The 12088-nt window shown below is 40.2% G+C and overlaps 1 protein-coding gene across 3 annotated transcripts in view; it reads left to right on the top strand.

Annotated features, from left to right (window-relative positions):
* The window catches only part of EMC2 (ER membrane protein complex subunit 2), a 53848-nt gene that overhangs the window by 20444 nt on the left and 21316 nt on the right, over positions 1-12088 (top strand). For all 3 annotated transcript variants that reach the window (XM_066624159.1, XM_066624160.1, XM_066624161.1), the window contains exons 4-5: positions 2403-2488; positions 3406-3463. In XM_066624159.1, the coding sequence (XP_066480256.1) occupies positions 2403-2488; positions 3406-3463 (144 nt within the window). The remainder of the gene's footprint in view (positions 1-2402; positions 2489-3405; positions 3464-12088) is intronic.

The following is a 12088-nucleotide window of genomic DNA, read 5'->3' as shown; positions in this document are numbered from 1 at the left end:
CAGGAATAAATAAATTGCCCTGCATTCCCTCCTTCCAAAAGACAAAGGAAAAATTTGTTATTATCCATATGAATATAGGAAGCAACCTTGCTTGACAAGTTCCTCTTTTTGATTATGAGTCAACAAATTCAGACCTATGGATTTTTTTAAGGTTAACAACTGCAGCAGCACTTTTCAAGTTTGAACTTTTGGCCCTAAAGTGTCCTATAAGAAACTCAGCATGATGCAAGCAGTGCGGGTACTCGGTCTCCACATTGAGAGCCGTTTGAAGGCTTAATGAAACCGTTAGATATTTATTGGTCCACATACTTAATTGAGAGGCATTCAAACTAGCCATAATTCTGACTGGCCTCTTACCACAGCTGCACATGCCACATTCTAAAGCCATGTTTTTGACTCTGAACTTCTTGGCTGTGGAAAACACAACAAACAGGAGGCGACCATTGTAAGGAAACAGGTGCCATCAGCCGCAGGTGAGATGTGTTAGGAGACATTAGCTGGGCCTTTGCTCGTTTGAGAACTGTTTCTTCCACCACCTTGCCTATAATAGCTGTTCATGACCTGTGGAAGGCTTATAGTTCTCCAGCTTCAGCATACACCACAGATGGCTTTAGTGAGATCACCTGCTTTCAGTAGCCACCTGCAGGAGCTGTGTGTGAGAAGCTGGAGCCTGCATTTGCCTTTGTCTTGTGCAGCTTTTTCTACAGTTTCCTTTTTATACTTAAGTATTCTTAATTTCCTCTCTGGGTTTTTTTGTCTTTCTTTAAATGACACTGTTGGCAACCTTCAGTCTCGAAAGACTATGGTCTTTATTTAAATGACAGAAGAGAAGGAAAGATAGGGGAAATGAGCCCCACAGTTTGGCAGAATTTTGGGCTGCCTCAATTAAACATAGTTTATGCCATGGTCTGGAAGACCATACAGTACTCTGGGTCTGCATGATTAATGATTGATATGTCTTTTTGTAGCACTGAAGGTTTTTTTTAATAGATACTAAGTGGGCTAGGTTTCCAGGATGTACTTTTTAGTCTATTGCTGTGCAGAAAACCTGATTCATGCTGCTGTTTTCCCTCACACTTCTAAAATGGTATCTTTTAATTGGTATCTTTCTTTGTCGCACCATGGTGGCTCTTCCAAAACACTGCTGTAGGGTTTAGCCTCTTCAGTCTTTGATTATGTTAAAGCACAGAGGCTAAATTGACAAAGCAGAGTGTACTACTAATACAAAATATGCAACATTTGTACTACTTCTATAGTAGCTGTAATGTGATAAATAGTGCAGATGAAAATGGGGTAGTGTTCAGTGGGCAGAGGGGGTGAATGGGAGATGGCTAAGAAGAAGTAAAGACTCAACTGGCCATTAGGCATTAGCTTACCCATGGGGTCTCTTGTTGATGTACAGAATTGTATTTTTCTACATCAACTTTTTTCTCGCCTTTCAAGACTTCATGGTCACACCTAATCCTATTTCTCTGCTTTTACATTCCTGTTTGAGATTTAACTGTTCCAGCAGTCTTGTTCACTCTGTCCTGTGTTTTTTTTTTAAAAATCTGCTTCTTTCATTCTTGTATGATACCTTTACCCACCTGCAAAATATTTTTGAATTCTTCCCTGCTGCTAAGGTTTCCCCCAAAACCTCTGAACTTTGGAAATGGTCATCTTGGGATTAGAGATCCTTCAAACCAGGGATGTCAAACATAAGGCCCGCGGACCAAATGCAGCCCCCAGAAGCAATTTATCTGGCCCCCATTATAATTGGGCTGTCTCATATCTTGAAAATATGAACAAGATTTGCACATTTTCTCTTCTGTCATTTGTAGCTAATGAGTTTCCATGTGAGAACAATGTAGTTATTTCTGACCATCATCTGCTTAATGATGTCACTTTCTGCTTAGAGTTGTCATTTCTGGCCCTCAGCAGACACCATGAATTTGGCCCTCTGTATGAAACGAGTTTGGCATCCCTGATTTAAATATTTCTGTGTTTGTCTTTTATAATTTTATGTTCTGGGTCAGGAGATCATGGGTGTAACATGTTAAGTCTTTTTTTTTTCTTTTTTTTTTTGCAGTGCATAATTCTGTCCTTAAGCATGTAAACTTCATTTTGCAGTTGCAACTCAAAAGAATGGTCCTGTGTATAAATCAGTGATTTGAATAATTTTCTTTTTGTACTGACTACATGATATTTTTGTAGCCTGATATCTGGGTTCTGTCTGTGTCCTGGTATCTCTCAAAACTTTGTTGGAGAAGTGTTGATATGGTACTTGAGGTTATATTGAGACTGCTGCCAGCTGAGTATCTCAGTTACTGTACTCAAATAAACATCATTCAAATGTTAGTTTCTAACTAGAGAGAGAACTGTTCCTAATCTCTTTTTTCTTTGTGGTGTGTTTGAAAATATAGTTTTGTCTTCAAGAACTAAGACGGCAATTCCCTGGGAGCCATAGAGTTAAGCGGTTAACTGGCATGCGATTTGAAGCAATGGAAAGGTAACTGACTTTTAAAAAAATCTTTTCCAGACACAGTTTGACCAAAAAAGAAAAGAAAAAAATTTCTCAATTAGAATGGCTTGTGGGAAGGAATTCTGTGTACTTTAATGAGTGTTATCACCATTGGTTGAAGATAAACTTTCTTGAACATAGCAACAGTATTAGTGAAACGCAAGAAATTTTTTTAAAGGTTTCTGCAGTTTCTAAAATTTATTAGTTTGCACGATACAACTCATTTTGTGTTGTCCTATGTAAGACAATGAAATATCTCATGGATAAGACTTTGAATACAATATGTGCTTTGTAACTGAATTTGGTAATACAGTTTGGAATTTGAAATCCAGAGGATTTGTGCTACTTGCCAAAGAAGCCTCTATACTTCTGCTTGTAGAAAGATATCTAAAACACGATGTCTCAGAAATTGAAATGAATGGGAAGCTTGTCTGTGTTTGCAAAGAGGTCCTTGGTGTATACAGTAGAGCAACTTCCTGTCTTAGGTCATAAAATTTACTAGAACATTTACTGGGATTATGGCTGAGTGAAAAAAAAGCCTGATAGTGTGGTCTCTAGAAGTTGTTCCCATCAGAAAACCAGGGGTAATAGGTAAGGAAGAGAGGAAAGGGTTGATTGGAAAGTCTAGTGGGGCTGTTTGCTTTCATTCTAGTTGACCCAGTTCCCTTGCCCTGGTGTTATCTTTAATGTCTTCTTAATTTTAGCTAGAACAAGGGCATGGAAAAGATTGAATCCTTTGAATCCAGGCTGTTGCTTGAAGGGTTTACTTACATGTGATTCCCACACAAGAGAGAAGAGTCTAGCTATACTTGAATACAGATTGCAGTGGGATATTCTGAGTTGTTGGAGTAGATAGAGCTCTTTGAAGTTCACCTATACATGTTTCTACTTCTATCCCCCAATAGGTATGATGATGCAATACAACTGTATGACAGAATTTTACAAGAAGATTCAACCAACACAGTAAGTTGAATAGAAATATAAAACTTGAGCTCCATTCTTTATGCTACCGTCTAAAATTGATGAGTCCTTAGTTACAATTCCAAACTAGGAAACATCTGATATGGTGAATTTATTAAATTTCTGGGATATTGAGCTTATGTTGGTGTTTCTAGTCGAAATGCTCAAGAATGATAGAGTTGGGCCTTGTTGGGTATTCACTCTAGATGCCAATAGATATTAAAGCACAGAAAACAACTTGAAATAACTGTTTAGAATATTATTGTACGCTTTTCAGAGAGGCCAGTTTATAACTTTGAATTGTTTTTGTGTGAGGGTGGGAGGAGGGAAATGGATCAGTTCAGCTGGTTAAAGCTTTCAGCCAATAGCAACAGTACTGTCAGGTTCCCTCACCAGGATTATTAACTTTTTTAGAGAAAACTGAAAACCTTCCTGTGTTTTATTATCCCATTTAATTTAAAGGGTCATAGTCTTCCATCCTCCAAAGTGGCTAGAAAAGACAATACCAGGGGACCCCTGTACCCATGAATTCACTTATCTGCAAATTGGATCTGGGCCCCCCCTCCAGAGGCAAGGGGAGCAGAGCTCCCCTCGACTCCGGTGGGTATGGGGGAGTCATCCATGGTTTCACTTAACCATGAGGGGTTCCAGAATTGTACAGTAATAGCTTCCTATTCCCTGAAAAAGATGGTCAGACTTATTCTCCATTTTCATTCTACCTATCTTTCTAAGATGACCAACGTTTCCTAGTTAAATCCAGCATAGAATGTAGCCTATTTGGAGGAAGGAGCAGAGTCTTATATGTTTCCAGCAAGGTGGGTAATGCTTTTATTCAAGTCTGGCCCATCCCTGAGGTCAACTCAGGCAGTTTCCTTAGACAGCAATTTGGCAGGGTGTGCTTACTTCTACCCACCCACTCACTGGCACTGTCTGTATTGGAAAAGGCAGAGGAGTATGGATTGGAAGAGAGAGGTGGGTGGGCTAGACTGTCTAGACCAGCGATTTTCAATCTTTTTCATCTCACAGCACACTGAGAAGGCACTCGGATTGTCAAGGCACACCATCGGTTTTTGACAGTTGACAAGGCACACTGCACTGACACCAGAGGCTTGCAGCCTGTGTTAATTAGAATTGTGTTAATGAGAAGTTTACAGTTTATTTATATAAAAAAAATCTTTGAAAAGCATAAATTAAAAATCCCCCTCCACTTTTTAACGTGAACATCATGAGTCACAAATGATAATTTCAATACATAGTCATTCTGTATATAAAGCCCTCCAGCTGTTAATGCAAGTGGAGGGAAACTTGTCTGGTTCCCCGCCTGCATGAGATGGTGCACAGCTATTGGTCGGGGGAGGGGGCAAGCTGGGGTGTGTAGTTTAAAGGCTGGCGCCCATGCTTTCCCAGCCTCTTTGTTCCCCGGCAGCAGTGGAACCCACCCACCTGCCCTTTAAACACAGTCAGCTGGTTGCCTTTTGGGGCCGGGTAGGAATTTTTTGGATTTTCCCCTGATTGGCCATGGGGTGAAGCCTTTTTCGCCTACCCCTGACTGTCCCCTTGGGGTTCTTGTGGGTCTTTCAGCCAGGTTGGCCGTGTCTGGCAGGGTAGTGCGGGAACTGGAGGAGAAATAGGGAACTGGTGTCTACCTTCAGGCAAGCAACAGGCCGGGTTAAGGCCAGTGCTGAGCCCCAAGGCTACCTGGATCGGGGGCAGCCTGGCTTGACCCCGCAGTGGTATTGGGATGCTCACCTTCGTGGTTCCCCAGCTAAGGGTGGGCAGAACAATTCAGCTGGCTGGACCCTGTTTCCAGGGGTTGGTGATGAAGAACCTGGGGGAGCCTTGGGCGAGCTCAGGTTCTGAGTCAAAGTGGTTCGCCCAAAGAAGGGCTCAGACAGGAACTGTCTCCTCCTAGTTGGGTGCCCACACTTAAGGGGGGTGGCGTATAGTCAGGACCTGTTGCATTGCACCAATCTCTGCGCAGCCTTGTAGTGGAATAAATCATGGCTCTGTTTCAACCAAGTCTTTTTATCATGCATGTTTGTGGGGGGATACCTGGGCAATTAATATGGGTAGTTGTCAAGTTGGACCCAGTGCAAAAAGAAAACTAGTTGTATCCGATGGTTTAGAAAAGTTGCATTGGTAAGGAATCATGCTTTTAAAATGGTAAATCTTCATTCCTTCTTGTGCATGCTGTAGTTACTTCCTTCTAGGTAACTATGGAAAGTCCGTGCATATGCAGGCCATAATGTTGCAGGCCTTGCATTTCTTCTGATTACTTGCATTTCTTACAGTTCTTAAAATCTGTGCAGTATTGAGCAAATGCATTTTCTTCAGGTACTGATGTGATCTTGTGTGCTAAAGAAAGTAAGCTAAGCAGAAAGTTTTGATAAGTTGTCAGGTATGGGAGTTGTTTATATGTCATCTACCTGTTAATTATTTCCAGGCGCACATGTGGCTGCTGTAGGAAAATAAATGCTTCATGGTTTTAAACTGAAACTATTGCTGAGTTTGTCTTGGCACTGCCTTGAGCTTAAAGCAGTCTCTTCTGGTGTGCTGACACATGGAGTTGCTTAGATATATTAAACATTTTCTCTTGTTTGGCAAGTGAAACATAGACTTTTGTTCACATAAGTCATGTAAAAATCACTCATTGCAGGAGCTGACAGTTTCAAACAGGAAAGATAGGGCTGCACAAGGATTAAAAACAACTTTAATATCCAGCAGCTTTTTCCATTAGCGTACAGAGAGCTGTAAACTCTAGATTATGTAATCGAAAAGTGCATCTTAGTGCCAGTGATTGTTGCATACTATAGCTATGAAATGAAGATGGGGGCAACAGCAAAGTTGAAGAATTGTTAGTGTGGTTCAGTTTTTACATGTATATAAAAAGAGCATTGAAAAGCCTAAATTAAAAATCCAGCACTTAAACGTCATTGTCCAGATCCTGTGGAAGAGGTTTGCTATGTAGCCTTGATATTTGATGAGAAAAGGTTCTGAGCAATGTGTCTTATGTATGTCCAGATTCTGTTACCTTTCATTAGCTTCAACAGTAGATTCCTTGCAGAGGAATCCCTGCTTCTCCTAGCTCTTGATTTCTCATAGGTTTCCCCCCAATATGAGAATCTGATCTCTTTGAAACCTTACTGCCTTTTTAGACTACTATCTGGAAAATAATTCTGAGTTGTTGGAATGAAACAGAACATGTTGGGTTATGAAACAGGCAGTCCATTCCTTTTTAAATCCATGTGCAGCAATGTAGGAGCACCAGTGTGGCTACCACTGTATCCCACAGGGGATTTTTCTGTTGAATGTCTTCTCAGGGTATGGGGGAACTTACCCCTTTGCCCCAGAAGCTGCAATGATATTGCTAGCGCAAGTCCAAGTTGATCAGGTGGATCAAGTTTGGGAAGGGTTAGGATACAGTACCCCCCCACCCAACCCCATCTTCTCTGTGTTCCACTCCCCCTCTCTAGCAGGTCCAGGGGGCACCCCAACAGCTACCAGTTCATGCTGGAAGGCTTTGTGTCAGTTCTCTGCACTGTTGCAAAGCTCGTTATGCACTTTTTTTTTTGTCAGCACACACATTCTGCCGGCACAGCACTTCAGTAGGATTGGACTGTAAGTCATAGCTAGGGGCATTTGAAAATGGTTTTATATTTTCACAGATTTCATGATTTGAAAAGCAGAAAGCTGTGTTATGTATTATTTATAACTGGAAAAGTAAGCTATTTTAACTTCTGGAAAATATCTTAAACATCAAAATGCAGTGCTTTGTGTCTTCATTCGGATATTTTAAACACAAAATGTAGTGTGTTGTGTTTTTAACAAAAAAGTACCTCTAGTCATAGGATGAGAAATGGTGAAGGTGGAGAAATTAGTACTGTAGAGTTCTGTCACACCTATTTGGTTTCCCGCCTCACTTTACCTTATATTTACTTCGAGGTTCCAGAATCAGGTCATTATATTAGAATACAGACTTAAAGTTTGAAACCACTTTGGTTGCAGGGATACTTTAATTCTTATTTTATACAAAACTGAAAACAAGAACATAAAATCACCTTATAGTAACCTGTGAAAGCTATTGAAATTGGCAGAAGCCTTTTACCTTTTTTGGGGGGGGGGTTCTCATAATAACAAAGAGTGAATACACCCTTTCAAGTTTTTTGCTTTGTCAGAACTTGACTTAAAACAAACACAAAACAAAGACTTAAAACAAGACGCAACCAATCAGACCCAGCCAACTCACTTGTGATTTTATTTCTGGTGTGTCTACACAGCAAGCACCTTTTGATAACCTTTCATTTATGGGAGATAACCAAACAATGTTGTGTTAATGGCTGGAGCCAAATATGTTTTAGGTTGGATTGTGTAGGCATATTAAACCTGGCAGCTGCTACATCATATGTCAGTATATAGATGCAGTGCATCTTTGAGCTCTTGCATTTTGCATCTGTTATGCCAGTGGTGAATTCCTTTACTCTGTATTTCTGTTATTTCATATGCTGGTCGCAGCATACATACCCAACAATATCAGCTGAAAGGGATTGTTGTCATTTGGGTTGCTTAATTTGGGGATGCCTCACCTACACTGTGAGCCTTACAGGGTTCCCCTCACTAGAAAACCTTTCTGGGTCAAGTCTTAGTTGTTTTTTTAAATCTTGCTTAATTTTTCAGTGAACCCATCCCACTCATTCTGCACCATGCACAGCATTGCTACAGACTGAGAAGATTAGTTTGTGTGCTTCCTTCATGTTCAAAAACAATTGTCTGGTGATTTTCCAATTCAGACTATGGGATTGTGTGGGACCTGGTTGCTGATGGCCAAAAGTTTAAGTTAAACTTGGACAGCTTTGAGAAGCATATGCATGTACATGAGACACAATATGGCCTAGATTTCCCTGTGTGACAAAATATTTGTTCTGCCGATAGGTATCAACTCTACTTTATCAGCATCAATAAACTATAATCCCTTCCTATAACAAGAAGAGGTCTTCATCTTCAAGTTGAAAAAGACCATTTTTCCAAATACTCTAAAAAGTATCCCAGTTAAAGGCTGCCAATTGTCTGCTTTCTAGCCCTCCTTGTTCCATTTGGTATAATTCAGCTGTGATGGATGTCAGCTGTGTTAGTCTGATCCTATAGATAAGCTTTAGATGCTGTGACAGAACAATGACAATGTCAGTTCATCTGGCAAGGAAGTCTTGGCAAGGAAGAATTTCTAAGCAATGCTACATGTATCAGGCAACTTTTGAATCTTGTTGTTAAACATGATATAGGTCTGGACAAAATCCTGGCTCCATTCCCCTTCTCTCTTCATACCTTGCAGTTTTGCAGATGAAGGTACAAGTAGCAGTGTGTCCAGTGTCTGAGAGAGATGTCAGTGTGTCCTTTCAGTGGACTCAGGATCCTTGATTTTATGAGCTACTGTGCCCCTATGCTCATGTTGTATAAGCATCTTCCCTGAACATTCTGAGAGAGTCTGAAAAATTCATGTACTTTGCTTTGTGAAATGACTTTGGCTTGGATCCAAATGTGGTAGTGTGTGAGTAGAAAGCATTTCCACTTGGGCAAAGGAAGATCCCCAATTTTTCAAGATTTTTTCTATGTCTTGCGACTTGTGCCTCAGAACAGCATGGGTTGTGGTGCAGGGGGCCTTGGAGCACAGGGGAGTCTTCCACTCTTGCAGGTCATTTTTGGATCCAAGCATTGATCTTCACTTGAAAGAACAAAACAGTTTTAAGGAATAGCACACTATATGTAGGTTGATATAATTTGCTAAATGGAATTTGATCCCAAATATGACAGAATTCCTTTTCATGAGAGAGACATGAACTTCAAATTCATCTCCTTGTGAAAGCTGCAAATACTATGTGTGTGTGTGCATGTGTCTTTTGCTGATCAAATGCTGATGCTGAGAGGTTTGAATCCTCACTTCACTTTAAGTCCACTTAATGCTAATTAATAAAAAATAATGACAAATGGAAGATTAGTTCTTGAGTCAAAATGAATATTATTAGTCTTTTAAAATAAATCACTTGGAATAGTTCGTTAGTAAAGAAATATGGGACATACTAAAGCACCTTCACTCATTTGATACTGATTATAGCATAAGTGACATGTATCTTTTCCATTAAGAATGGTGGCTTTGCAGAACCAACCAGTAATCTCTATAGGGTTTTGTTCCAAATGTTGGGAAATGGATAGGGGGAAATTCCATGTCACCAGTTCTGCATGGTCAAGCAAAACGGATCTAGTTTCAGAGAAACACATTTTTGACCAGGTTCTGCAATTTCGTTTTGAATGAAAAGGAGAAAAAATATCCTCTTGTATATCAAGCTGGTTCTCAAGAATCTCTTGTTTTGAGGAGAATTCCAAATACTTTTATAGACACATTCTAGCCTACCTATTGAAGTGAATCATTTCTCACTCTCCTGCCTGTCTAGTCAAGAATACTTTTGGAGGGGGGCTCCTTGTTCAGTGGTTGCACCCTTTCATTGAAACATTCCCTAAATCAGCTGTAGCGTAGTTGGTGATGAATGGTCTTGCATAAAATGTTCTTTTGATTATTATAAATGTAAGAGACCATTTCATACAGCAGAAGATTTCTCCTGAAACTGTCTGTATAATAGACTTGATCTCCTTATTCTCTTGATGGAAGAACGCATACTCATTTCTCTAGACCTAAAGTGATTGTCACTTTAGGTTTTGTCACCTAATTAATCACCTAATGATTGTCACTTTAGGCTGGTTTCGCAGTATTCATGTTGCTTCAAAAGAATATAGCTCAGGGGTGTCAAACTCATACAAAGGGCTGAATAGTATTCATGGTGCCTGCTGAGGGCCAGAAGTGACATCATTAAGAAGGTAATTAAGGCCCAAATCCTAATCCACTTTCCAGCACTGGCATAGCTGTGCCCATGGGATGTGTGCTGCATCTTGCAGTTGGGTGGCACTCACAGAGGCCTCCTCAAAGTAAGGGAATGTTTGTTTCCTTACTTAGGAGCTGCATTGTCCTTATGTTGGTGCTGGGGTGGGTTAGGATTGCGCCCTAAGTGACATATCATTAAGCAGATGATGCTATCTGTTATAGTATCCATAGTATTCATACTTTTTTGCAACACAGCAGTTACTTTTTCTGCTGAAAATTTCAACATATAAAGTGGCTTTCCCAGATCTGCCAGTCAATACCATAGAGAAGGTGTTGATCTTATTGAGAATATATTTATACATTGCTTTTGACAAAAAGGAGTTCACAAAGTGGTTTATATAGCTAAACAAATAAGTGGTTACATCCCTAAAGGGCTCGCAATTGAAAAAACTGCAGAAGAGACACCAGTAATAGCCACTGGAAAAGTTGCCATGCTGGGGTGAAGAGGGACAGTTGCTCTCCTCCTGGTAAAGATGAAACCACTTTAGAAAGTTCCTTGATGGAGCTGAACTATGAAATTTGGAGTTCATGTTGATGATTATTTTTTAACTGTGTGATTCTAACACTATGGCTGCAGTTCTGTACATGCTTTCCTGGCACTGAATACAGTGGAGCTAACGCCTCAATAATAACTTCATTCATAAAACTCTGCTATAAGTTTGATAAAGCAATTTAGTAATGAGGTCAGATGCCTTCGAAGCAGTTGTAGATGCATTTTTGTCAGAATGCATCTCTGCCTGCAGTGTAACTATATAATTAATAGACTGATAGCTTTTTAATTTGAAAAATTTACTGTTTTTTGAATTTCAAAAAATGTGGGGTGAGGTCAGTTCAGGTTTAAGGCAACCAAGAGATTTTTTGGTCTAGCTTCAGTTTTGTTTTGATTCCCTGGTCTATACTTAAAAGAAAAGTTTTTCTAACCATAGAAAATCCCTCCCTTCAACAAGGTGGTATCAGATGTGGCACAAACCATTTTCCACATCTTACTAGTAATTTGCCTATAACAAGTCAACTGTTACCCTGCACATCCCTGATCTTGTCTGATCTTGGAAGCTAAGCAGGGTCAGGCCTGGTTAGTACTTGGATGGGAGACCGCCTGGGAATACCGGGTGCTGTAGGCTTATACCATAGTCTTTCGAGACTGAAGGTTGCCAACCACCAAGTCTTCTTGGGTCATGAACCCACTGGGATTGCTGAGAGAGAGGAGTGGGTGATATATCTATTGGGTAGGAAACAACAGAAACACAAATATAAGATTGGGGATGCATGACTGGCCAGTACTATGTGTGGAAAAACATCTGGGCGTTGTAGTAGATTGTGAGCTACACCTGAATCGGCTCTGTGGCATGCTGTAAAGAAGGTGAAAGCAATTCTTGGCTGCAGCAACAAAACTATAGTTTTCAGATTGTGAAAAGTAAATGTGTAGCTTTATTCTGCCTTTTTTCTGTCAGAAAGGTTGAAGAAGTTGGACAGGTTTAGTTTAGAGAAGAGACAGTTGACATGATAGCCTTCGGCTATTTGAAGATAGTTACCGTGTGGAAGATGATTTGTTCTTGGTTGCTCCAGAAGATTGGACCAGGACAAATGGATTTAAATTACAAGGGAGATTTTGGTTAAATGCTAGGAAGAATGAACAGTGGTAGACTGTCCATTACTTAAGCAGAGGCTGAATAGCCGCCTGTCAGGGATGTTGTGGGCTA

The sequence above is a fragment of the Tiliqua scincoides genome, chromosome 4 (genome assembly GCF_035046505.1).
Source record: "Tiliqua scincoides isolate rTilSci1 chromosome 4, rTilSci1.hap2, whole genome shotgun sequence".
Classification (NCBI taxonomy): Eukaryota; Metazoa; Chordata; class Lepidosauria; order Squamata; family Scincidae; genus Tiliqua; species Tiliqua scincoides.
Note: the sequence above shows the minus strand (reverse complement) of the source record. Positions and strands in the feature narration are given on the sequence as shown.